Raw genomic sequence first — 27,980 nt, forward strand, 5'->3', positions numbered from 1 at the left:
ATTTCCTGGTGGAATATTCAGGCAGCAGATTTCAAAATATCATTTTACCCTCACCCCTTCCTTAGACTACCTCAAACTAATAAATAATGCAGGATTGTAAACACTTCTGTCCTGGAGCTATTGTAATTCTGTCTGAAAGCTGAAACATTTCTGTGGCTTTCTTAAGGAATAAGAGTTTCACAGCTTTAACTGCTACTGCTGTAGCTCAACTGTACAATTAAGATAGATTACATAAAATACTTACACAGGAGGTTAATTTGGTGAAAGTCTCTGTACAGGTCTTTAGTTTAGTTTTAACTAGATCTAAAGCTAGTGCAGTTTTATTTCTGTTAATGAACCTCTTAAAATTAGATAAATATCTAGGTCAGTAATTTACTTATCCTTCCTGTTACACACTTAAAACTGGTCATGCATAGAAGAAAAAGGCCTAAATTCTTTACTTCTTACGGAAAACTTTTGCTTTCACAACAGAATGCTCACCAGTGCTGTCATGAGAGGAAGCCATGCAGAATGGAGAGGGAGGCTTGGGATGGCTGAGTGGATACAGGCCAGTGCTGAAGACACCAAGAACCACATTCTTACAGGTTAAATTCACACTTAGAATAAGGTATTTAAATAAGAACAGGGCTTGGTACACATGAAAAAAGTCCAAAAATATTTATTTTTTAAAAAAGGTTACTTTTGCCTCTTAAACAGCATTTCAAAAATTACTTCTGTGATTGGCGTGTGAACCGCATTTTATATCAGATGTGGGGGCAAAGGAGGAAGAGAGAGAAGTAAAATGGAAGAGGAGTTAACTCAGATAATGAATGTTTCCAGTTTCCAACAGTTGGCCATCAGATTGAGATCTCTGTGGATACAGCCTGCTCCCATTTGAAGTCACGTATCATCACCATCAGCAGTGCTGTCACTGTCGCTTGCCACAAGGACCTCTCTGTTCTCGTAGGTCCAGAACCCATTCAGATCGATCAGAATGCTGGTAACAGTGTCTCCTTGACTGCTATTGATCAAGTCTTGAAGGGAGATTTTGTAAGGGTCCTTAGGCTTCACCATATCAAAGATTTCATCCTATGAAAGACAAGTCAAAATTGGGAGAAAAGCCCCACACATAAATGAGCAGAATAATGGCTATTTCATACCATATACAGAATGATCTTTGGGTAACTAGTGCCACCCACACCAATTTACAAAAAGCAGCTGTTAAGCCCCAAAGCATTTAAGATACAAAGCACACTGACTGATTGGCTACAGTTCAGAGCAGTGTCCTCAGCTCAACATCTCAAGCAAGAATTTGCTTTGCTGGGGAGGCTTCAGCCTCAAAGAGGCAGAATGAATCTCAGTTCACTTGTATGTGCTAAGTTTTGTAGAGGCTCTTGTCCTTTTTTTTTAGGTACTGAAACTATATATACAGTAGGCAGTAATCAGTTTTATAGGCTGTTTGTTTCAGTCACTAGTCTGCCCCGTCCCCCAAGGAATGATCCCCAGAAGTGTAAAATGGACTTAGCAAGTACCTTCAAGAGTAAGAAACAGCAACATGTATTTACAGGTAATTTGTCTATTATTAAGGAAACTACTAGAACACGACATTTTATAGAGCAACTGCTGACTAGAAAGGCATTTTCAAACCTATGAGTAGGACAAATCAGCTCATTTCTAGTACTCTCCAAATAAATATACAGCAACCTAGAAATTATGTTGGAACACAAATTATTAAATGTTTATTCAAAGATTTTACACAGTATTCCATTTGGTAAAGCTAACCTTGACATCCTGAAAAGAAACTGGTTCTTGTCCATGAATTTTCATTTGTTCCTGAATAGCCTAAAAAAAAAGATAGGAATGGCTAGTGCACAGTTTGATACTGATGCTGTATGAAAGTTATTAAATGCTTCTGCATTTTAAGCTGTATTGCCCTCTAACAAAGCATTCATGGTACAGCTTGCGATAATTTTTCTTCCGTATGTGAAGCAGGGGTAAGTTAAGGCATAATCAATGATATACATCTCTAAGTTCACAGTTCTTAATGAATATGATATGAATCTCATTATGACCAGTGTTTGAGCAATTTGCATATTATCCCTCAACATTCAAAACTTAAGATATGAATACACTCGAACCATAAGGTTACATTTCTGACACAGTATGAAATATAGGCTAAGGAAAGAGAGAAGGAAAATGACCAATTGGCAGAAAGACAAATCAGTTATTTTAATGGGGTACTAATTAAACACCTGCATCACCAAATCTACACCTGCAAGTAACAGCTATGAACAAAACTGTTTCACTAGCACAAGCTGCACAGCCTTGTCTGCACAGCCTCTGTAGATGCAGACCCATCACACTTAATGCTAGCAGAAAAGCAATCATTCACAGAGCAAGAGGAACTGTTCTGATTTCAAGGAAAACTTAGAACATTCCACGTTCTAAAGGCGACTTGTTACAATACAGAAAGAAGGTGTGTATAAGATCCTGCCTTGAGCAGCCCTGAATGCTTTACTGACTCTATGAAGTCTGTAGCTTGTTCTTCATCCTTCAAGCATACAGCTAAGCACAATGACATTATTTATTTTCACAGTTATAATACAAAGATCCATATAACAAAATGTGGAGTGCTTGTCCCTGTGTCTGAATAGATATACTGAGGGAATCCTGCACATGAATAAAGCATCAAGGTTATAACTCAGCTGGAACTATCCACAGCAAAAATACTGTTTCACTGCATAGCACTTCCCAAGATATCCCAGGTATTGATGAGAAAAATACGACAAAACAAAATAACACCTGCCCCCTTTCCAAACCAGAATCACCACTAGTCAAAAGAAAAAAAAAATCCAAAACAACCAAAACCCTTCACATACAAACCACAGTTTGGAGGAAGATTGTAAAATCTTAAGCTAATTTTAACAGCAACTAAAAAAAATTAAGCTCACTTTAAATCTATTTCGGAAGCAGCATGTACAAATGCAGACTATGAAAAATGCAATAAGCTTTTTGCAAGAAAAGCACTGAATGAAAAACCCCACAGCTGTATAGGCCTATCAATAAATTTCATTATCATAATTTCTTTTAGTGAATTTAAATATTACAGTTGAAATTAAAACCATGGGCAGTAATCAATTAGAACTATCATAAAAGATTTTAACAGGTAATCATCCCATAATCTTAGGACAATTTTCAATTAAAAAAAAAAAAACAAATCAACAGAAAATATTTTTCCTACTCAAAATCAAACCAGTTAATTTCAACTGCAGATAAACTACTGAAAATACCTTTTGAAATCTTTCCAATTTTAGTCTTTAAAAAAAAAGTAAGTCTTCTTAGAAGTCGTTACCAGCTTGCCTGTGGCTGTTGGTAATTTAAAGTGATTTCCTGCAGATCTGCATGCAGAAGCACATAGGCTGTAACACTATAAACACAGAAAATGGCCTACTTGTATAAAGAGACTTACCCTAAAGAAATAATTAAGGGAAAAGACATTCAGGTGTCCTTTGTTCTCAATATCAAGCAGTTTGAAAATATATTGCAGAGCTGCAGGCTCCTTTCTGTTTTCTAATGCAAGCACAAAGTCCAGGTAGGTTTTATAGTCCTAGAAGTAGATACAATCACGCTTATTACAGTCTTCTTTCTAAATTGATTTTGCAAGCAGGAACTCTATAATTGGCAGCTATTTCATTCTAGGGGATCAGTTTATTTTCTGAAAAAGACAACATGAAATAGAAAATGGCTGCTACCACTAATGTGCACAGAAAAGTTAGTTTTTCATGTCTGCTGCTAACGAGAAATCCTGCCATTTTAGAGGCAAAATAGCATTCCAAGCATAAATCCAAATGAAACATGCCATATATATGCTTTTAAACAATGTTTAATATATCCTTAAACTGCTGAAATACCCAACTAGTGAAGCAAAAACATAAAATGTTTTCATTATCATAAATTAAAAGCCAACTGGTACCAAATAGTGAACGAGACGGAGACAGTGAACTATACAGCCAATTAAGTACATAATTCTTAATCTTGTCAGCGGTTTGGCAAATTATGTGCCAGAAACATTAGTCAACATTCCAAATAAGTATCACACTTTTCTGTTACATTAGTATGGATTCTTAGTTTCCCAATCAAGGGAAACTTTGTGACAAGGACAGAAGTCCTACAGCCCTGTGTGTATAATTACCCTGTTTACCTGTAACACCAGGGAGTTGTGCTGTCATTCAGAGGGAGCTTGACAGCCTGGAAAAATGGGCTAACAGGAGCCTCATTGAGTTCAACAGAGGGAAGGCAAAATCCTGCATCTGGGGAGGAATAACTCCACGTACCTGTAGAGTTGGGGGCTGACTACCAGAAAACAGCTTTGCAACAGGCCCCTGCAGCAAAGGCTGCTCACAGCACCCTCAGCTGCATTAGGAAATGCTTTGGTGGCAAGCTGAGGAAGGTGATCCTTCTCTACATCCAGGCACTGGGTCCGGCCCTGGTCTCCCCCATACAAGAGATGATCCTACTGTTGCAAGTCCAGAACAGGACAACTAAGAGGATCCCTCAAGACCTCAATGATTATGTGATTCCAACAAAAAAACTGCTCAGGTGGCAAAAGGGCTGTATAGTGAATTTCTAACTTACCACTTCACACTCCAGTCATTTGAATGCAGATAAGAATTGTGGCTAAACATTAAGTAAAGCTTCAAAAATATAGATATAAGGTGTTACTTTAAATTAGATAGCCTTCTCATTTTTCACAGCTATGGAAAGCTTACAATGAAAAACACAGTTGTCTTCATGAAGTTGACAGCTTAGATAACTTGCACGAATCTCAAGTGTGCCACTTGTCTTTGGTTCTCTTTAAAGCATTACATTTAACTAAAAAGTATTGCTGCATCTATAAATTTTTTCAGTATGCACTTTTCTAATTGAATCTACAAGTGACTTTATCCTAAGGTGTCTGGATTCTCTATCACCTCTGCTTTTTCAAACAAGCAATTTATTTTTAGGCCACACTACAATCACCTTGCTCTTAAGAAAATTAACTTTCTAATATGTTGCATGGTCATTTGTGTGCACAATGATAAACAAAAGTTATTTTGCTACATTATTCAATAAGCCAAACCTGGTATGCTGTGGACAAAGGGAAAACATGCAATTACCATTTCACCATCATAAGTTAAGCATTCCTGAAAGACACGATCCAAAAATATGTTGGTCAGAGTGCCTGTTCCATATCGGGACAGCTCTTCTTTGCTGAGCATGCCATTGTGATCTTTATCAAGGTTTAAGTACTGACCTAGGAAGGAGATTAAAAAAGCAAACCATAAGATACCTCTATCAGAACTCTTTCAACAGAGAAAAATAAACATTGAAATGCTAAATTTTTTAATTTCCATAATAAAGTTAACGCAGTTAAGTGAGAATTTACTAGATTCACAATAATAATCAGAAAGCATCAGAAATAAGTACAGAACATGGAAGGAGAGAAGGGGGATTCCCATAATGAGGTGTTAGCAGTTCTAATATAAGTTAATAGCTGTGTATACTGAGAGAGGAGCAGAAGGCTAAGAGCATATTACTTTATTCAAATATGCTGTAAGCATTAATAAAGAGCTAGAAATGATGCAAAGGCATGAATAGAGCCAGAAGAGAAGGTTACAGCGGAATCTTGTACCTTGTGCAACAAAGTGACAGATTTTAAAACCACAATAAAGAGCAACAGTGGAGAACCAAAATTAAAGAAAGTCAGGAATATAAACTGAAAGGGTGAATACAGGATTTGAAAAGAAGTTAGCAGGAGGATTTAACATGACAAAAACACAGGAAAAATAGCAGTAATAATCTGACTAAGTCACACAAGAAAGAGAAGAAGGAAAGTGTTGGCATATAAAGGAACCTACCATAAACTCTTAATGCAGAAGGAGCAGAAAACCAATTTGTTTCCTGACTTTCTTTAGAAAGTTCTTCATCCCTTAACTAAGTGAAACACAAAGTTAGAATTCAGAAAGAGTAAATTAAAATACAACAGTATATGTTAGAGATCTTTACCTCCAGTAAATCATCCAGGAAGCTGCAAGCTAAAATATCCTGTATCTTTATCTTCCCTGCAGCAAGAAAAAGAAAATACATTTTAACAGTTGCTCAGCCAACATATCCATTTGACTATTCTCATTTAGGTGGTTCTACTTAAGAAAGAAATATTTGGAGCAGAAAATGATGTCTTTTAAAGAAACAAAAGCTAAACAAAACCCATGTCTAACATCAAGGATAACATTCTAATTTCAGAGATAAAATACCTTTTAAAATGTTTGGACAAAACTAGCCTGATATTGGCAGGAGCTATCCTGAAGCCTTAAATGCCAGAAAACTAGATTAAAATAAATGTGAATGTTCAACATCAACTACTCAAAATGTAAAAAAAAAATGCAAAGAAAGTATGCTTAAGACATTTGATGAAATAATAGTCTCCTAAGTGACATGATATTCTTACATCTTCAAAACTACAGCTGTGACACGAAGCTAAGGTAGCAGAATAAGCTTCTGCTGGTGCAGCTCTGACTGGTGCACAGACACTGTGCTAACAGCTGTGCAAAATAATGGCACTTAAAACTTCCCACCCACCGTCTCCAAATGTTTGAAATTACCTCTGTCAGAGGCTGCTGCCCACACAATTCTGACCTTTACAAGGGGCACAGCTGGAGCTTGGAAACACAGGCAGTTTGTGACTTAAATGGGAGGGCATAGGAGGGAGCTACACTTGTAACAAGCATTAGCAGACCTAACTGCAGACCTTTTCTAGTGGGTCTGCATGGTGCATACAGATTTAATCACAGGAAAAGCACATCACCCTAACCATTCCTGAGCATTTCCACAGCTCTGTGGATGTTCTGACAAGCAGTTGTGTTGTTGGTTGCTGTGTTTTCTATTCACCCTAAACACTTAAAAAATTAGCTACTGCTAATGGCTCATTATGATGAAACAGTATCTTATTTGTCAGTTTCTATGAGATAACTCTATAGAACCTCAACTGATAGGTATCTCACAGAAATTCATTAGCTCTAAAAGTAGATTATTAGACCACAATAAAGAGTCATGGTCCTCAGTGGAGAATAATCTTCAATGCTGAACAAAAGCCTACCAGGACAACTACACGTTGCTTCAAAACACAAGTAGCTTCAGTGGAAACATTTTAAGAGACCTACCTGTTCTGAGAGGATCCAGAAAGAAGAAGAACTTTCTAACTGCTGTGCAGACATAAAAGGAGTAAAAGGATTTTTCTAAGCCATCCAGTTGTGGCAAAGTAGGGATGAGTTCCAAAATATAGTTTTCTAAATCCTGCAGAATTAAGAAAAGGAAACAAGCATTGAACACTACTATTGTTCCATGTTTGCTATATTTCTCCCTGGCTTTCAAGTGTATTTTGTTAAAAATACAGTCCTGCAACAATGCAGAAAAGAGCATGAAAGCAGGCAAAAAAGCTTCTGTCTATGTGCAAGAAATCCCAGATAATATACATGCACATGTGATTCTAGGGCTGAAACAACCTATTAATAAATCAGAATTTAACAAAGTACATTATATTTATATGTAAATATAAACGCATTCCACTGTACCTTTTTCAAGTATCAGGAGTATAACTCCTGATTGCATTATCCCATTGTTTAATATTCTTTAATAAATCTTTTTTTCTTTATGTTGAGTGGTAACTATGACATTTTTTTTATAATATTACCTCCTTTTAGAACAGGAGAATAATTTACTGAAGAATAATTTGTGATTTTTATCATAACCTACTAAATCTAGTAAAGTGCTAATGACATGAAATCTTGGTAGATACAATCCTTTTTTCAGAAAATTAACCAAAAGTTTAAAAGGCTAGCACCACTCTCACCACCACATCTCTTGAACACATAAATTGCAATTTATCCAAACAAATGTGCCCACCCCAAATCTATTTTATGATATAAACTTTTACAAGACAAGGCTAGAAAAAAAATTGGGATCTTTCTGATGCTCTGTCATTTGATTTAAAGAGAGACATTAAGTTAATCAAGAATTTACTTACTGATTCTCTGAGGTAGCCTTGTCCTGCCACATCATATAAACTGAGACCTATTCTTGTCTGATGAAGCCATACTTCAGAAAATAGAAACAGAAAACAGAATTACAATGCAAGAAACCTATGGGGCTTTTGAATTCATGCCAAAATTTGATGTTATTCTAGAGGCCGCAAGGCACAGTTGGATTTTAAGCGCCTCTTCCCATTTTTCTGAGCTTTAAGCAAAGCCATGTCATGTACTGCTTAGAAACACTGTTTCAGTCTCTAAATTTTTAGGAGTCACTTGCAGTATACTATAAATATACACTTCATAAATATATACTATATAAATATAAAGATACACCACTGCCATGACTGCCTTATAATAACTAGATGTGAAAAATGGCTGAGCAGACACATTTTATTTGGTGTATCATAGAATGGCTAGGATTAGAAGCAACTTTAAAGATCGCCTAGTTCCAGCCTCCCCCTGCCACAGCCAGGGATGCCACCCACTAGATCAGATTGCTTGAAGCCCCATCCAACCTGGCCTTGAACACTTCCAGGGATGGTGCATCCACAACTTCTCTGGACAATCTGCTCCAGTGCCTCACCACCCTCTAAGTATTTCTTCCTAGCACCTACTCTAAATGTCTCCTCTTTTAATATAAAACTGTGTTGTCCTACCTATTGTCCCTGTCCTATCTGCCTGGGCAAGAAGTCACTCTCCATTTTATACACTCCCATTAAGTGCACAATGAGGACTCCCCCAGAGTCCTCTCTTCTCCAGGCTGGACAACCCCAACTCTCTCAGCCTGTGGTCACAGGAGAGGCTCACATCTTTCCTGTGCTGGCTCAGATGGGGACTCAAGAGTCTCAGAGCACAGAGGGAGAATCATTTTCCCTGACCTGCTGGCCATGCTTCCTTTGATGATGCAGCCAAGGCTTTCCACGCTGCAAGCACACACAACTGGTTATATGGAATCATATGGATTCACTCTCTCTCACTGACTTAGAAACGTGTAGCAGTGCATTTTCACTGTGCTAAACAGCTGCACAATGTCATACACAGATAGATTGCTCAGCTCCTTGTATAGCACCAGACACTGCAGCTACAGCCAAAGGTCAGGCTCTCACTTCTGAGTTACAAGACAAGAATTAGAATCACACAAGCATCTATCTTCGTAATAAGAAGGAACATTAATTGGAAAATCTACAGAACAATGTGCTTGAAGCCATTGTCAAAACACTGTAACAGTGATGGAGTACAAATTGGATTTATACAAACTATTATTCACATACTCAACATTAAATTTAACTCCCATTTTCTGAGGAAACAGTTCAAAAGTTCCTCTTATACAATATGAGCTGTACTTCATAACATTCACTCTTCAAGGTAAGTGTTTCTCATGGTGTGCTAAGAGTCAGATGGCAGACATTATACAGTGAGGCTGTTTCGTTGTTGGCTTAAGTTTAAAGATAAATGTATCATACATGAAGTGATTTGGTGGTGGCAGCTTTTTTTTAAATTATTATTTTGTTTGTTTGCTTAGAAGAAAGGCATCATCCTAAACACACAAGATTCAAAACTTCTGGGTGAAACAAGCTCTGAAAAACCTCTATCCATCTGGGTGGGCCGTTTTGAAATGCATACAATCCTAACAGACTTTGGCACAAGTCTCCTATCCTGCAGCTTTTGGGTTTGTTGTTGGAAATGGGTCCATTACTAATTTCTTGCATATTGTGCACACCTGCACATCATGCCTCCTGCTCAACACATTTCTCATCCCCTGCACCACAAGATTTTAAGTTAAACAGGCTGAGCTGCTCAGAGAAAGGTGCTGTTCTCCTCTCCTGAAGGCATTAGCTAATCTAAGAACGCAGTAGCCAGGGCAAAAGATAATGAGACAATCTGCCCTTCTGCTAGCCAGCCTAGTGTTTTTGAACAACATCTAATATGTATTTAAAAAAAAAAAAAGGCAAAAAAGAAAAATTTTCAGCCCAAATGGCTATTTATAATAAAAAATAGCTGCAAGCACAGTAAGTGACAAGCACAGAAACATACTGACATACTTGACAAACAGTTAGAAAGACAAACAGCAAACAAAGCTATCTGCCCCATCACAGTGGTTAAGATCACACCTGCCATGGAACTGCATTGTTTTGCACTTCACAGTATTGCCTGAATAAAGAAAATCAGAAAACAATATATATGAACAAACAGATCAAGCATATTTGTGGCCAGGGAGAAGTGGATTTCAGAGGTACAGCGGTCCCCCACCTTCTAATAACAAGAAAAAAATCCCAAGCCTCAAGAAAAGCAGCATTTGCATTTAAGGGCAGATCTCACTGCTGTTGAAGGGAACATCAAGTAACTAATAAAGCTGAAAATAGCCTTTAAATGAAACAACTTTTAACACAGAAGAAGCATCCACTAACCTTTTCGCATGACATAATTGAAAAACTGCATGATAGATATTCTCCCATAAGGATCATTATGGAGTAATTTGGCAAAGATCTTCGCTGTAAAGAATTGCCTGTAAAGCAAATACAAAGCTACTTCTGTGCATCTGATAACACTGCACTGACAGATCCAGTTACAGTATTTGACATTTACAGATCCTGTAAAATAATGTTTTAACACAGAATGTGTTAATATGCTACATTACACTCCTCAGGTGGAATCCTACCAAGTAACAGTAAACTCAAAAATCAGCTACCTCTTCTGCTCATGAGACTCTTCAGTGATGTACAACTTTAGAGAGCTTTTATTAAATTTCTCTTTAGTACAATGTGTTTGGTAGTTTCCAATCTTCTACAACAATATGCACATAAAAGAAACTGTCAGTACTGGCAAATAATTTGCTTCTGCCCAAAGCTCAATCACAAAACTATGTGCACAACAGCCATCTCCAAAATGAGCATAAAGAACAACCATTCATGGCATGCTGTGCACATCTGGTAGGAAATTCTTCATCAGATGATATTAGGGAAGGTTGGGCAATATCACTGGAGACATGACTTCCAGTTCATTTACATAATGTGCTGTTTGTTGACCACTAACATCTAAAAATGTTCGTGCTGATAAAAACTTTTCTTCAAAAGGATGCACCATCATTCTTTCAGGCACCTCTATTACAAGTCACCTCAGAGAGGCAGAGTACACCTTTGCAAGGATGTAAAGTAACCAGTTCATCAGTAACTACATGGATTTAATTTTTTCTCACCATGAAACTGTTCCCATCTATTTTAGCAACTGAAAGTTACAGTAGCACTTAGGTTTACTCAAAATGAGCATATACAAGAGAAGAAAGCCTTACTTGCATTTTGGTCCGGCTTTTTCACCAACTTTCAAGAAGTTCTCATAATTAATCATTGCTTCTTCCCCAATCATTGGTGATGTCTGATGTTTGTCCAGTAGAAACCATAGATTCTTAAAAGGCATTTATATTTGGTTAAGATATCTCTTTAGAGATGTCAACGTGCTTAAGATATAGTATTTAAGAAACTCAGCAAAAATGTGGGCTTGATGCAAGGTATTCTCAGTTAATCAGGAAACATGGTCAGTTCAGCCAGAAAGGTCAGTGTGTGCTACTTCTGTTCCCTTAAACACATGCACACTCTCCCTCCCTCACTAGCATTTCTAGGGTCACACCCCTTTTGTCTTTGCAGTGTAATAAAATCAACCATCTTAGGAGTCTCTCTCAGTGATAGATAAACAGAACTTATTTTATCATCTGAGCCCACCAGGAAATCATTGCAACATGCTGGAAAACTGGAAGCCACCAATTTAGTCCTCCCATACATCATAATGAGGAAGCTTCACACTGGCATTACCTGCCCAAGGCTAGGCAGCACTTCAGCTTTACCAAGTACCGTGTGCCCAAATACAAAGCACCTCACCACAAGATTCTGTGGGCAGACAGGAGATCATCAAACCCTGAGAGGAGAGGATCTAAATCCACTCAGAAGCCATTACAAGACATACAGAAATTATTTTCCTACCTGCAGCTCTTCATTATCCAACAGTTCTCTACTTTTTCTTTGCAGAAAGACAGCTCGAGATTCTTCTCTTAATTTCTGAAGCAAGACTTCATCTTCAGCTGGCAGCTGGAAACATTGTGGCATTTTAATTTTCAGCGCAAGACCATTCAAAAACTACACATTCAACAAGTATTCTTAGGTAGTCTTGAGTCACACGCTCTGATTGAAGTTGTCCACTTGATAGAAAATAGCCAGTCTGCCAAACTTGCTTCTGCTACAAGGGATATCTTTGACACACAGTCTCAAACCATTTCAATAATGAAGCACTTACCTAAAGCAGGACATCTTTAACAGGAGAGAGAGAGAGAGAGAAGTACCTAATACCAGATAACCCATTGAGTAAGCACTTTCCCATGGTTGCTAGGTATGAGGGCTCACACATAAAAGACATGTGTTTTACTCAGGAGAAACAGAACATTCTGTTTTGTGGTAGGCCTGACTCTCCAAAGTGTGAAAATCTGCTAGACTTGTTTGGCCAACAAATAAGATGAAAGAACACCTCGTGTGAAAGTTCTGCCCATATTTACGTGCCAAACTGTACAGCACCACTGGAACTTGGAGAGTTGCACATGTATCCATTAACTGAAACATGGGTACTTGAGAACTGCATTGGCAGAACCATGAGACCCTAAGGAATACATGACCACGAGAGGCTTGGCAGCAGCTGAGTGGTCAAGTTAATGAGTACCAGCAATATCAAGATGTCAACATGTGCTCCCATCCTGTCTGATTCATCCTCACAACTAGATTGCTGGACCAAGCATTTCTGATGGATGATGCAAGCAACAGATCCATCTCTAGTCTGGGAGAGCAATGACCCACCATTTTCATGAGGCAGCATCCCACCATGTCTAAGCAGGAACCAGAAGATACATATGTGTAACACCAGTGTATCAAAATTTAGTAAGAATTTTAAGTGCCTTTGAAAGACAACTTCCTATCTTTACCAAGCAGACCGATTAACAAAACATTTCACTGACTCTGATAAGATTCTTAGTACTTATTTAAAACTGCTAAAATTTACAATTATACAAGACAAAACATTAGACTAAGCAATTCACATCACTCAGACTTCAATCTACTTTAGCTTCTGAAGCTGCAGGGTCCCTGTGAGTGAGCATAACTTTTTTTTATAATATACAATAACCTCTTGTTAAAAGTTTATCCGGGTACTTCACTTACCCTGTAGTAAAATCGAGGTATGTTTGCATATGACATATTGTCACTTTTTTTCCCTCCTTTCCATTCCATGTAATATTTTGTGAACAATTCCATTTCTTCATCCTTCAGCTCTTGTTCACTCTTTTTGGCTGAGTGACACAGAAAAGAACGTTCACGCTGTACTCCAAACAAAGTTTTAAGGTAACAAAGTGCTTCAAAAATAGAGATAACACTGAGGCTTATCTGGTTGTGCTGCTTGGTAACATAAATACAAGGTGGAAATGAGTGGAGCACAGATCAATCACACAAATTACATAACAGTACGTCCCATAAGTATTTTGATTATGGTCACAGCACCTCTTTCAATGACTGCGCACACCCGATTCGCTGCAAGGCATGGAGCAGCTCACGCAGCAGCTCCATGACGACGCCTGGCAGCAGAACAGCAACGCTGTCAGAGACGCTGCGCGGTGCGAGCCGCCCCTCACACCGCCTTTCCGAGCCGCCCCTCACACCGCCTTTCCGAGCCGCCCCTCACACCGCCTTTCCGAGCCGCCTCGGAGCTGTCGCTGCGCTCCCGCGAGCGAGCCCTGCCGGCCGTGGCTGCGGGAGGGCGTGCGCCGGGCAGCGCGGCCCTCACCGCCCTCATAGGCCCCACCGCCCCCGCTCCCCGGCCCCCGAGCCGCGAGAGCTGGCTCTCCACAGGGCAACTCCGGGACCCGCCCTGCCCCTGCGGCAGCCCGGACACGGCCAAGTACGGCAGCACCGGAGAGGAAGACGCTCGCCCCGCCGGCCGTGTCCCCGCCCCGCGGGTGACTGCGGGCACCGCCGGGCGCTTCCCTCGCCCGATCCCGATCCCGGGGCACTCACGCGCACGGCGCGCGGCCAGGCGGGCCCGCAGCCTCCGCTCCCAGTCCATCCGCACGCACGCGCATGCGCGCTGCCCTGAGCGGCGCGACTCTGCCCCCCTTCGGTGATTCTTGCCCACACCTGACATGGCGGAGCAGCCCCCGTCCCTCCTAAGGGGCGCGCGGATCACGTGTGGCCCCGCCCGCTGAGACGCGATTGGCTCCACGCGCGGGCACGGGCCGGCCACGCGCTTCCGGGCAATTGGGGAGCTGGCCCGCCCTGCTGTGGGGCACGGGCCTGCCGCGTATGGGCGCCGCGCGCGGCGTCAGGTGGGCCCTTCGCGGAGGGATGAGGGGGAGAGGGGTCGAGGGAGAGAGGGAGGAGCGGGAAAGACTTTTCCAACAGCCGGGGGTTCTGCGGCACGGCCGGGCCGGGTCCGCGGAGCACCGAGTGAGGGACGTGGGACCCTGTGGAGTATCCCTGTAAGGCGGATCAGCCTGCGGACCTCCCGATATTTACCTGTATAATGTAACGTGTCCCTGGGGTTTCAGTGTAATTACCGCCCGCGGTGTTGCTCTGCCTCTTTGGCAGCGGCGTTACCAAGGATTTGGGATTGGGAAACAAGTTAAACGGAAGTTTGTCACCCGGTGAAAAATGTGAGGGAAGCAATGTAGGAACCGCGTGCTGGGACTGCCTGAAGGATCAGGATTGGGATTTCTCACCTGAAATTGTCGAGCCACCTTGAGTTTCGTGTTTGCTAGCGTGCAGATGTAAATATCACAGGAAAGCACGGATCAGGTCATGATGTCGTGGTCTTATTTTTATTTTTAGGAAATCTCCTGACTTAACTTGGACAAAGGCAGGAAGAAAAACCCCGTCCTTTTTGTGTAGCTGCATCAACGTTGCCTTTCTGCATACAACAGTGACAGTACATATCACTGCTGTAACCAACAAACAGGAATGTGTAAAACATCTCTAGAAAGAAAGATACCCTCATTTTGGATGTTTGCCCTCACAGTCTAAGAGATCGATTTTTGTGAAAAAATATTTTACCATTGTTTGTGTCCATAAGAGATAAAAAGGACTCACAGAACAAGCATTTGGAAACAAGCTTGTATAGCTTGACAGCTAATAGGCTTCTGTTAATAAACATCCCCATGCAAACTTTATTTTTCGTTTTATAACTTAATCAGATACAGTGAGCTAATAGTTAGACAATTTGGTCTTGTGATGGCACTCTTTTCTCAAACTAGTCAGCAAGGTTTTCAGGCTTTGCTATGGAAATGTCACATGTTCTGGCCTGTATCAAGATGCCGACAACTGTTTGCTGCCTCTTTCAGCATCCCTATTAGGGAAAAAATTAACTATTTCAGTTCTATGACATCTTCCAGCACTGCTTTACCAGTGGACCCCAAAGAAACTGATGTCTTACCTGCCAAGAAAAGGTCTGAAATTGATTGCAAAGAAGGAAAAGGATGGGATGAGGAAACTAAAGAAATGTCTGAAGGGAAAGTCCACTTTTCTTCCTCTGTTGGAGCTGCAAAGAAATGGTCAATGAGTCATGTTGTGCCAAGGCATAAGTTTAGGAATGTACAGCCTCCAGAAAAACCTTTGCAGGCTGAGGAATGGAACAAACTAAGGGAAGATTTCCACTCACCTGAAATATTTGAAGAGGTGATGCTGAACAGTATGATCAGGTGCAACAGCCCCATTGATGTGGCCAAGTCCTTGCTGAGCCACGTGGCAAAGCGTAATGGTGACATTGCTTACAACGTGCTGGTCAAATACCTGACACTGTGTGTCCGGCAGGGACAGGTTTCGGAAATCCAGGATGTGTACGACATAATGAAAGTCAGGTTTAAGATTTTAGAAAGTGGAGCTTACGGCCTTCTGATCAGGGGGTTGAGCAATTCAAATCAATGGAGAATGGCCCTGACTGTTTTGGAAGAAGTAAAAAAGATTATGATTCCCTCACGGACGTGCTATGAATCTTGTATCAAAGCAGCCAGCCGTCACCAAGAACTGAAACTCGCCTTTGAACTGTACAGTGAGATGCTGGCTAAAGATGTGGTCCCAACCTTGGATGTCCTGCAGTCATTTTTTGACTTCAGCAGGGGTATGAAAGGTGCTGAGTTACAAAAAGAGCTCTTTGGTATCCTCTTATATTTGAGAGAGAACCAAATATATCCTCACAGGACATTTATGCGGAGTATAAAGCTATGGTTTGAAAGGTAAATAAAGTTTCAATAGCAAGATGCAGTTCATGAGGTGGAGGGATTCAGATTATCCCACAGATCAACTTTGAGACCCCTCAACATCTCATTTTGATTTTTGCTTCTCTGTGAGAGATGTGTTGTCATGAAAAGATGCATTTTATTTTTGCTCACAAATTACTGTGAAAGTTTAAAATTTTTACTGATTACACCTTTTCTTTTACCTGTTAAATATTATTCCTTGGTACAAAAATTAGGAAATCGTGTTGGGTCATGGCAATTGAAAATAGCTGACTTCATCTCTTTCTGGGGTGCTAAATAAGAAATATTGACGTGTATGAGGGCTTTTCCTGTAATTTATTGGAGTGTAGAAGTAGTAAACTAGGTGAAAGTTAGATAGTTTCTTTGTTTATAGAAAAGAGGCAGCAAATTCCACTAGGTAAAATTAAGATTAAATGCATTGACTTTGTTAATCTAGTATTCTATACAATCTTAATAGGGGGCTCTATGTTTTACCACAGTATTTAGCTGGTCACACAGTGTGTTGTCATGAGCAGTGATTGTCAGACTCTGTAGATTACAACTAGTTACAGTGCACATGCACAATGGGCTTCACCTGAGCCCATTCCATATTTGTCATGAGGTTGGGTGTGAGCCCATCTGTGATTTTTTAGCTGTTTGCTTTGATTTATGTGAGCTACAGAGCCCTTTTACAAGTTAGTCTTCCTGGATGGGAAATGTAGCAGTGGGAATGCACTACCATTATTGGGATGGCTTATGAATGTGTAGGGCAGTAACTTAGAAGTCGTCAGTGCACACTTATTGTTTGTGTTGTTCTTAAAATTTGAGGACAGCATAAACTACTGAGGTTGATGGTGTCAGTTTTTTGCATGTTGTTAAATGCTCATTCTTTATATAATATTTCCAGGTGTTACTAAATTAATATGGATTTTTATATAATTCCTTTGTAAGGTAGGTGATTCTTTGGTTTTTTTATTTCTAAGTGTTGACCAAAATATAATAATTCTGACACGTAATTCAGATATTGTTAAATAAGAGCCTACCTAATGTTTTTATTTATCTTTCCCTCTGTACATATTAGTTTACCAGGAGGGAACTGGAGAGGACACCTCACCAAAATTAAAGACAGGTAAATGCAACATTCTGTTTACAAGTGAGGTATTGTCTTGAATAGTCTATATTGATCTCTTCCTTCAAAAATATAAAAAAATGGCTTTCCTTATATAAAAAAGTATTTCAGTCCTTGAGAATATGAACCTTTGTTGTGACATATGATTTTGCAAACTCCAGTTTTCAACTCATACATTAATCAAAACCCAGCATGCACATTTGGAAGAGAATTATATTTAGCAGAGCCAAGACAGAAAAACACAGTGAAAAATAAGAGGTGCCATTTTACTGTGTGGCTTATTTGTCTCCTGTTCAGGATTTAAAGACTTTCTTTTTTGTTGACTTTATGATACTGTTGTTTTACAAGATCTATAGTAGAGCAGCTTTGGTGTGTAAAGTCTTCTCTTTCTGAAAACTGATACTGTTTGTACACTGCAGTTAATTGGTACAGATGAAAGGTTTCTCCCTATCTCATTTTCAGTGAAGACAAAATGGTTTTCACAGGTATATTTGGGTGTGTGTTTCTATCACAGTGCAGTTTTCTTAATGTCTGTAAACTGCTATTTTGAAATGTTATTCTATTTGAAACCTTGTTTTATGCTTTTGTAGCAATTTGGCAATTATAAATGTATTAATTATGAGAATGTCTCCAATGGATTATGGGGGTTTTAGGTGGTTTATAAAAATACTCTGTGTTGCATACTGCGAAGTAAAAGCACATCTAAAGCCCACAGTTTTTGAAGCCCTTGAAAGACCAGGATAGCTCACTCTTTTAAGAGTTGTTTGCTATAAAATAGATTATTATTATGTAAGAATGTGTGTGGTATTGTACTCTGTTGTAATAATTCATCATATTTTAGACAGCCTTTTCCAGCCTTTAAGAGTTTTAAAATTCTAGAGTCAATTGTCTTGACTGAGAGGTAAGTCTGTTTTCTGTCTTACTGTCTGTAAACAGTTAAAGACTTGGAGAGCTAAACTAACTTAGGTCACCTCACGTTTTATCATGGGTTAAGAATCTGTGAACAAAATGGTGACAAGTGGTTCCATAGTAGTTATTTTGTTAGAACTTTAAGAACACTTTATTTTCAACTAAACAAGTTTGAGGTAGCCTACTTGGATAAGTAATTGAAATGGTTTCAAGAAATTAAAACAAGTATAATAGCTAGTGACTTTAGTAGGTTTTGGTTGCATCGCAGAAAGAGTACAACTGATTTTCTGATGATTGTACTGTGTTGGGATTCTTTTAAAGAATTGTGCTCATATACAGACACTTGATAAGTTAGTAGTATTTAAGGAATTTCTTATTTAAAAGCTTTTTTCCTTCTATTTTCTTGTTTCACTATGATTGCAGTGGACAATGCCCAGTATGCAACCATCAGCTGGAGGACAGTAGCCTCACCGAAGAGGAATACAGTCATCTCAGTGAGAGAATAATGAGGGACGTGATACATGGAACAGACACTTTTAGAAAGACAAGTCCAGAGGTAGGTCTCGTACACTGTCAGGTTCATTGGCTAGAAGGATAATATACAAGTAATGTTCAGGCACTTTGAGAACACCAGAAATTTTTTCCTTTGCTTTAAACATTGGTAGGTCATTAGATGGGCCATGAAGTATCCTCTGTGTCTTTTTCAGTTGTGTTTATAATTTGCATCTAAATCTCAACATCTTTCATATTTTGTTTGTTCTTATGTTTTCAGCCAGCTGTTAATGGGTGCTGAAATAATTAAAATGTGGGAGGTTTTTACATTAAAAATTAAAATATTTTGATCTTCCAAAAGCTAAATTTTAAATATGGAATAAAACCCAGTGAATAGAACAAAATAAGACATCTTGAGCTTGCAAAAAAGTAAAAGAACTGGTTATAGTTTTGTTCTGTCACCTTTTACAACCCACCAATATATCAATTACTCCTCAATTTTAAAGATACACTTTCATATTTATAATTACAGTATATGGTATCAGGCTTTTCAAAGGTCATGGTAAACATATGAGAGGGGGCAATTTCAGACATTACAGTATATTGCAGTTCTATGACTTCAGTAAAGCTTTTGACACTGCCTCCCAAAGCATTCTCTTGGGGAAGCTGATAGCTCATGGCTTGGACAGGTATGCTCTCCCCTGGGTGAAAAGCGGTCTGTGTGCTCAGGCCCAGGGGGTGGCTGTGAAAGGAGCTACACCCAGCTGGCAGCCAGACACCAGGGGGGCTCCCCAGGGCTCAGTGCTGGGGCACGTCCTGTTTAATACCTTGGTGGTGGTCTGGACAAGGGGATCAAATGCACCCTCAGCAAGTTCACAGACAACACCAAGTTGCATGGGAATGCAACTGTTTATGAACTGGAAAGCAGAAAGGTTCTGCTGATGGATCTGGATAGACTGGAGCAGTGGGTCAAGGCCAGCTCAACAAGGCAAAATGTCAGGTCCTGGACTTCTGTCACAATAACCCCAGGCAGTGCTACAGGCTGGGGACAAAGTGGCTGGAAAACTGTCCAGCGGAAAAGGACCTGGGGGTGCTTCTTGACAGCAGCTGGACGTGATCCAGTGTGTGCCCAGGTGGCCAAGAATGCCAATGGCATCCTGGCCTGTATCAGAAATTGTGTGATCAGCATGGACCAGGGCAGTGATTGTCCCCCTGTGCTGAGCACTGGTGAGGCCACATCTCTAATCCTGCATCCAGTTCTGGGTCCCTCACCATGAGAAGGCCATTGAGGTGCTGCTGGAGCATGTCCAGAGAAGGACAGTGGAACTGGGTAAGGGTCTGGAGGTAAGTCATAGGAGGAGCAACTGAGGGAGCTGGGGTTGTTCAGCCTGGAGAAAATGAGACTCAGGGGAGATCTTACTGTCTCTACCTGAGAGGAGGCTGCAGCCAGGTTGGGGTTGGTCTCTTCTCCCAGGCAACCAGCAAAAGGGCAAGAGGACATAACATCAAGCTGTGCCAGCAGAGGCTGAAGTTGGACATAAGGAAGAATTTCTTGACTGAAAGGGTGGTAAAACATGTAATGGGCTGCCCAGGGAGGTGGTAGAGTCACTGTCCTTGGAGATGTTCAAGAAACTACTGGATGGGGCACTGAGTACTGTGGCCTAGTTGACAAGGTGGTGATCAGTCACAGGTTGGACTCGATGATTTTGGAGGTCTTTTTCCAGCCTTAATGATTCCATGGTTCTATTTCTGGGACATTTTGTGTGGAGATAACAGATTTGGTGATAGCAATATGGAACAAAGCTGAGTCCCACTAGATGGAGCCCACACCACATCTTGGCACAGGTTTGCTTTATCTTTGAGTATTGCTTGGGCGTTTGCTGCAGCTGGCACCTCAGTTCTTCACCAGCTTTGAAAATCTGGAAGAGGACACCAGGTTTATTCTTCAGGCTTTCTGCAGGCACAGACCTTAACATGTTTATCAGTTACAGAAACTTGAAACAGTCTTGGAGTATTTGTAGTACATGCAGCATATTGTGCAGACATCTAATTCCCACACAGATCTTATTATTAGTTCAGGACTTTTGATCTGATCTAGCTGCGAATTGTACAGGAGAATAAAATACTGCTTAGAAATGTAGCAGTCATTTTAAGTATTTAATAGGTACTGGTGTTCTACAATATCATAAAATAAACAAAAGGCTGTGTTTTATTGAACACTGTATGGCTTGAAAATTTCAAATGTGTCAAGTATTTGACAGGGCTAGATTGGTAATACCAGTTAAAGGTGGAGAGATTTAGAAAGGGAGTTCTGGGTAACAGGACCTTCACACACAATCTGAAGAGTAGTAGAAATTATGTTCCCCCTGTGTAAGAGCCTGATTGATTAAATGCATACAATCTAATGAAACAAAGACTCAATACACTATATTAAATTTTGATGGCAGTAGATTCTGTTAGACTGTGTGGTAGCTGAAATTCCATCATATATTACTCTGGGGCCACCTACTTGTTAGTTTCAAGTTGATCTCATTCCAGTTCTGTATCAGCAGGTAGTCCCTAAGTGGACATGAACTTGCTGTGTTGACTGTTTTTGTACAGCTTAAAGTCTGCTTCCTCAGTGAATTTTGGACATGAATATGGGGGTAGTGACAAAACAGTGTCATGATCTATCTTGATGTTTCCAGAAATAAATTTGGGACTTTTTAGTTGCCTTTGTGCTATGAAAGCAGACATGTGGTGATGAAAATATGCTGCCCTGTTTAGGTATGTGAGACTGTGTGACATCTTCTGCAGCCAGGGGCTTCCAGAGGGGAACTAGGTGATGAGGCTGGAATAAGGATGTGAGTAAATACATCTGAGAAGGTGGGGGGGATTTCATTTTCCAGTCTGTCACTTTTTTTGTAGTGGCTATAATTCAAATAGGAAACTTTAGCTTTGTATTCCTTCTTTTCTCCTAACTAGTTTTCTTTAGTGGATCTGTGTTTCCTGCAATGAAATGATTAATCAAGAAAATAGTTTCGTGTTGCTTTGAGCTCTAAATGCTTTTTCTGACAGTGTTTCTAATTGAATATATAAATGCATTTGGAATCTGTTTTTTTCTTCACTGAGGAATACTTATTTGTCTTACTTTTGCAACAGCATTGTTGCTTTATTTTATTTCTGTTGCTTAAGAATAAATGTGATCAGAGTTGAAAATGAGGAGGAAAGACTTGGTTTGTTGAGGATCCCCCAAAAGGAGTTTGTTGTGCAGTAATTAAAAACAGTAAGTCTTTTTTGTACTTAGTTTTAGAAAGGAAAATCAAACAACATAGGCTTGTACATCAGAATGGTAGTGAACACTATTTACAAATATGTTGAAAAGATGGCTTGCATGAACTATAAAACTGATTATCTATGATAAGGAAATGTTACACATTAAAAATAGGCATCAATTTGGATCCTTATGCATTGTTTCTGGAAGGTCTATTAGGATGTCATATGATGATCTAATACAGTGAGCTGTAACCTTGCAGGCTGCCATAGAAAGGAAACAGTTACAATAAGACTGTCACCTTTTGTACCAAATTTCTACATGATATTTTCTGTCAGATACTTGTTTACCCTGGCTGCATTTAATTGGGAGCTGTGCCATTGAGCCTGAGTGGATATAATTGGTGTGCTGAGAGGCAGAATCAACTTTTGCTGTGATGACTTTCATGTTGCAGCTGCTCCTGGGTGTTTACGCAGATGCTGTAATTTCATTCCCTTTGTGGCTCCTACATACCTCTGATAAGCCTGAAAGGACTGTTGTGCAGTGGGAAGGAAGCTCATGGGAGACGTGTATGTGCTGTCAAGAGGACAGGAAGAGATGGGTTTGTGCTCATGTGAATTCCCACACTAGATCTGGGCTAAGCAGGGATTTTACATATTCTTCTAGCACATAAGGGGATGACAAAGAGGAAGTAGCCCATTCATCTCAATGTTCTTTTGCAACTGAATGAGGCAGTGCTATTTCCAAGGAACCTTGAACATTAAGTTCTAACTCTTACCTTTTAGATTGATACTTTTTTTTTTTTTTTCTGTAAAGCTTTGTTTCTCCTTCCAACTCCATGATTTGCCCCAAAGGCCTAAATGACCCAAAGGGGGCTTAGGGTATGTGTCAGTCCTGTTCTCAATGTGGCACAGTATGTGCCACAGCCCGGGATAAGTGTGCCATTTACCTCCTCTACCTCTGTTCCATGGATGTTAGCTGAGTCCTGCGCCGGCAGAGCCCACCGTGGGCAGAGGCTGTGAACGGGCAGCACCGTGCACATGCACATCACAGCGAGTGCCTGCAAGCACCTTCCTGTTCCTGAGGGTGCCTCCCAAGGCTGCAGCCACAGGAGTTCCTGACTAGGGGTTATTTGTGAACTCAGAGGTGCTGTAACGGAGGCCAAACAAATTGTGTGCAATCCAGAGTACACAGAGCTACCATACACAATACTGAGAAAAGCCATCCTGTTTAGAAGGGTTTGAAGGGGATTTCCAAGCTTTGAAACTGTAGAGGAAGTATTCAAACCCGTCGGGCATAGCAACAAATAGATTTAAGAGTGCTCCACCAAGGTGCCTTAATAAAAAGAACTGGCTGGTTTTCAGCTGGAAAGCTGAATTTTATTTCTCACACTTAGTGTTCGTTCCTGTGTTTTTCTTCTGATACCAAGAAACATTGCTGAAAACAAAGCAACCCCCATAACATTGTATTTTAGGAAACTTAAAAATTGAATGTTTTCACTTCTCTAAAATACACACTGTTTGATAATAGGGGTAGTTACATTATAATTAAGTGCAATATAATATTCTGTTAATCGGAATTTGCTGTTTCCTTGCACTTGAGGATGTTTTCATTAAACAAGAGAGGAAGCACTGCTTTTTCTGCTGTACAAAGCTTAAAGTATTGTGACTTCTTCTGCAAAAAGCATATGTTGAACATTGTAGTTTTACATTTTTTAATTTAACTAGTGTCTCTCCATCATTCCTGAAGTGAACAAAAACTTTATTGTTCAGAGGAAGTGACAACAGCCTTTTCTGCAGTGATTTGAACACATTTTAGTGTGGGGTTTTTTAATTCTTATTTTTGAACTCTGTACATTGGCAGGAACATAATAGCCTTTCTTGTATTTGTAAGTCCTCTGAATTTGCTCATGTATCTCCTTTGTATGTTAGATTACTTTGGCTTTTGGCATTTAGGTAGTAGACCTTTTGGATGGTTTGATAATTTTACTAATGCTATGATTTTTATTTCTAGTTGCCAACATATTTTTCATTTAGATTTGAGAAGAAAAATGATAAAGAGATTAAATTTTTCTGTGATTTTAAACTTGTCATACACTTTGAACTGTTATAGACATTAACATTATTTCAGACTACTCATGTGGATTACTCTCATTGCTCTTGCTGCTTGTTTAGCTATATTTTCTTTGTTTTGAAATATTTATTTCTGTTATCATGTTTAACATAGTATCTGTAAATACTCATAATGAATTCTTTCCCTCATTTTTTTTGTGGTCTTGAAGCTTGTAATCTGTATGTACACTGGTATAGGAAGAAAAACATATATTTCTGTTCTATAAATCTATAAATTTATTTACAGAAGCTGAAATAGTATTGTCTTACCAAAAAGTACTATTTTCATATTTATTAATGCTGCTTTTTCAAATGCTTCTTGCTGTGTAAACCAGACTTTTGAAGTCTGAAGGTACACTTATTTAAAAAAAAATTAATTAAGGTAGCAAAACTGGTTATTTATTACTTGCTTGCTTTTTCAAACAATAATTCCTATAGTTCTGTTTTTTTACAACCAACCTCTCTTGCTTTGCTGTAATATTCCAGGCAGAGAGTTACATGATGTTGTTTCATCATTTAGCCAGTTAGCACAGTCAGGGCTGCACGTGGGGAAAGGTGATCCCAGTAATCTCACCTGCTACCAATCTCATTCCATTTCCTGGCTGCATTTTCATGCCAAGACAGTCCTCTGTGTTGTAACCTCAGCAGTGGGACTGGTGGAGACTAAAAACTCTTGTATGGGCTGAGTTCCACTTGAGTCTTTCTCCATGTGTTAACGTGTGTGCATAGGTAGGTGAGGGAACAAAGCCAGGAATGAATGGCTGAGGAAAGGGAGAAGGTGGAAGCACCCCTTTCTGGGGCAGCGCCGGTACATACCAGCGTAAGATGGCGGTGAAATAGTGCATGAGCCACCCAGCTGGTGTGAAATACAAAAAAAATGCAACTCTTTGTGCTTTTGCCAACATATGAATGGACTTGAGCCACCCACACCCTAGTGATTAAACAATAAATTATTTTAAAACTCTTTAATTCTTTACATCAATATAAATTCCATCATGGATTTGGTTATAGCTGGCTTTTTTCTTTTAGTTGATTTAGTCAGTGTGTATCCATTTGTGAAGAAAAGATTTTTTTAATAAAGGTGCAGTGAATAATTTTTAAAGGTTGCATAGCTGGCATTCCCCTATTTTCCCAGTAAGGCAATGAATGAAATCAGGTGGGTTTTTTTAAATTCCCTTTTCTTTTGTTCATGGTGTGAAACAGGATATCACTGGAGCCACTGTGAGCACTGTGCTGTGCGTGTGGGGGGAAGTCCTGCAGTGAGGTAACAGCCGTGCTGTATTGCAGTACTTCTCTGCAGAACCTGAGTCTTATGGAAGGTCACGTCAATAAGCAATACAAAATGTGGTTTTAGTTTAGTTCCTTCAGTTTGAGTCATGTTTTCGAGTCCATAGGGAAAATGGACTTTTCCTTAAAAACTTTATGAGGTGAACCCAGTCAGAACAAGGTAGGAATCAGTGTAAGGTTTGCTGTGTTTATTTTGGTGCTCTTACCTGGAGGGGGGCAGAGTGGGAGGGAGAGAGAGAGATGTGTTTTATTACTTGTTGGCTTATTGAAGGAATTCATCAGAAGTGCCCCTTGTCCTGTTGAGCAGGATGTTTCCAAGTAAATGCTCCTGTGGCATACACTGCCTGTGGGGTGTGTGTAGATCACATGTTGCAGTCTCCATTTGGAAGGGTAAGCCTTTGTGAATAGCTTGCTTATTTTTGTCTAAACCAACCTGACTCTTGGGGATGGTCCTGTGCAGGACTAAGAGTTGGACTCCATGATCCCTGTGGGTCTCTTCCAGCTCAGCATATTCTGGGATTCTGTAGCCTTCATGTCACAGTTGTACTGCATTGATAGCCATTGTGTCTGGGTTCACTTCATTAGTTGTACCCTAACTGCAGCTGTGCTCTACTTCATTTACTGCTTAGAAAGAAAGCCTTTAATTTCTTCCAACAGTTAGCTAATGGGGGAGATATCTTTAGGGAACTGTGGATGAATCATCTGTTTACTACTGTGGCTGAAGTAAGAGCTGCATAAAATCCAGACAAATCCCAATCCTTTAAAGATCAGCAAGCATTCTTTGAATTGTCTACTTTCTCTCTTTGTATTGGGTTGTTCTTGGTTGGACACCAGGTGCTCACCAAGCTGCTCTGTCACTCCTCTCAACAGGACAAGGTGTTAACAACATTAAAGGGGTATGAAATGAGATGGAAAAACACTTGTGAATCAGGATAGAGACAGTTCATTAAAGCAAGAGCAAAGGCTGCATGCAGAAGTGAAGAAAAATAAAATATTTGTTTTCTGCTTCCCATTGTCCAGCCACTCCCTAGGAAGTAGAGCATTAGTATGCATAGCAGTGCTCCAGAAAACAAAGGTCATAATAATGAACACCCTCTCCTCGCCTCCTTCTTTCTCTTGGATGTTGTTCCAAGGAGGTGTCATATGGATGGGTTATCCCTTTGGTCAGGTTGAGTCAGCTGTCTTGGGAATGTCCCCTCCCCAGATTTTGCCCACCACCAACCTACTGATGAAAGGGAATGTTGGAGACACAGCCTTAATGCTGTGGGGAGTGTTAACTCCAGCTCAGCCAGACCCAGTACACTCCTACCGTGTAAGTCTTTGGGCTTTTGTATTATGTCTGGATGAGGTAGCCTGCTCCTTATTTCCAGGCTTTGCCCTTTTCCTTCCCCGTGTCCAGAGAGGATGAGAAATATGGTAGCTTAAAAACTGTCTCTCAGGGGAGGAGACCTTCTTTGTCATTGCTACTGTATTTTTATTCTGGAAAAAGAAAGAACACACTCATGTGTTGCTGGGAAAATATGGGTGGTGAGGAGAAAATGAACTGACCCTTGGGATTTCTAGTCTGTCTGAGGCTTTCTTTTGGAGTCTTCTGTGGTTGGTGACATGAATTAAAGTTGGCCATTTGTCTTCTGCACTTTGCTATTAACTCCTCATTTCCCTGCCTGAATAAGTCTCCTTGCCACCAGCAAACCTTCCCTCCCTGTTTTGCACAGTTTGCACATAGAGAAGCAAAGCATTTGAGCTGATCTGGGAGGCTGGCAGGGCATGTTGTCTGTCAGGCATCTGTTGAGAATGTTAGGAGACACAGACAGGAGGAGATGGTGTGGAAGCGTGCAGTGGCCAAAGGAATGGCACTGAAAAAGCTGCAGCATTTCCCCAGCTCCAGGAGTAAACCCCAGAGAGCCAGGAGATGGCTTTCTGAGGAGTGCTGAGCCTATCCTGCTGCCTCTCAGCAGGACCCTTCTGGCAGCCCTGCACCATCTGCTTTTCTGGGAGATGAGAGGGATCCAAGCCAAGAGTGGGCAGAGGAGAGTGCAGACCTACTGAACCCCTCTGCTGTTTCCCCAGCTCGTGCTGTAGTATTCCCTGAGCAAAACAGTCTACTCTGCCTCTCAGGGAAAACCACCTTTTCAGGAACTGCTCTATAACCATTGTCATTTGAAATAAAATACCACTTGAAAAATTCTCTGCAAAGTGCTTGTTTTGTATTGAACTGAGTCCATAAAGACAAGATTACTTGTACAGTTTGCTTCTTAAAAATGTCTTGACTGTAACTGTTACTTCAAATAATATTGCCAGTTGTTAGCATTGGGAAAACAACACTGTGTTGGAATGTTTGCCACATGTTTCACCTGCTTCCACTTCTTGTTTTTTCTATTTTCACTCATCTTTGTCTCACAGCATTTCTATCTTAATTTTATTTGGGCTGCATGTGTTTTGCTTCTTTTCATCTCCTACATTTCAAACAGCCATCCAGTATTGCAGTAATTACTCA

At 40.1% G+C, this 27,980-nt stretch overlaps 2 protein-coding genes across 3 annotated transcripts in view; one reads left to right on the forward strand and one right to left on the reverse strand.

The window, feature by feature from the left end:
• Positions 1-642: 642 nt before the first annotated feature.
• Positions 643-14,217, reverse strand: PPP2R3C (protein phosphatase 2 regulatory subunit B''gamma). Of its 2 annotated transcripts, none has more exons than XM_041472038.1 (13): positions 14,090-14,217; positions 13,241-13,368; positions 12,020-12,124; positions 11,335-11,447; positions 10,454-10,551; positions 8,042-8,112; positions 7,179-7,311; positions 6,025-6,080; positions 5,877-5,952; positions 5,136-5,272; positions 3,449-3,586; positions 1,762-1,821; positions 643-1,068 (listed from the first exon to the last, which is right to left on the reverse strand). In XM_041472038.1, the coding sequence occupies exons 1-13, from the start codon at positions 14,214-14,216 to the stop codon at positions 880-882; spliced, it is 1,431 nt and encodes a 476-aa protein (XP_041327972.1). In that variant the 5' UTR covers position 14,217; the 3' UTR covers positions 643-879. The 2 variants fall into 2 exon arrangements, with proteins under 2 accessions (XP_041327972.1, XP_041327973.1); XM_041472039.1 differs by lacking the exon at positions 14,090-14,217 and adding an exon at positions 13,577-13,693.
• A 47-nt stretch (positions 14,218-14,264) lies between these two features.
• The window catches only part of LOC121356029 (protein only RNase P catalytic subunit), a 37,095-nt gene continuing 23,379 nt past the window's right edge, over positions 14,265-27,980 (forward strand). The window contains exons 1-4 of the mRNA XM_041472054.1: positions 14,265-14,397; positions 14,900-16,299; positions 17,384-17,431; positions 18,764-18,897. Of these exons, the coding sequence (XP_041327988.1) occupies positions 15,299-16,299; positions 17,384-17,431; positions 18,764-18,897 (1,183 nt within the window). The 5' untranslated portion in view covers positions 14,265-14,397; positions 14,900-15,298. The remainder of the gene's footprint in view (positions 14,398-14,899; positions 16,300-17,383; positions 17,432-18,763; positions 18,898-27,980) is intronic.

This window comes from Pyrgilauda ruficollis, unplaced genomic scaffold (genome assembly GCF_017590135.1).
Source record: "Pyrgilauda ruficollis isolate IOZ18807 unplaced genomic scaffold, ASM1759013v1 scaffold28, whole genome shotgun sequence".
NCBI lineage: Eukaryota > Metazoa > Chordata > Aves > Passeriformes > Passeridae > Pyrgilauda > Pyrgilauda ruficollis.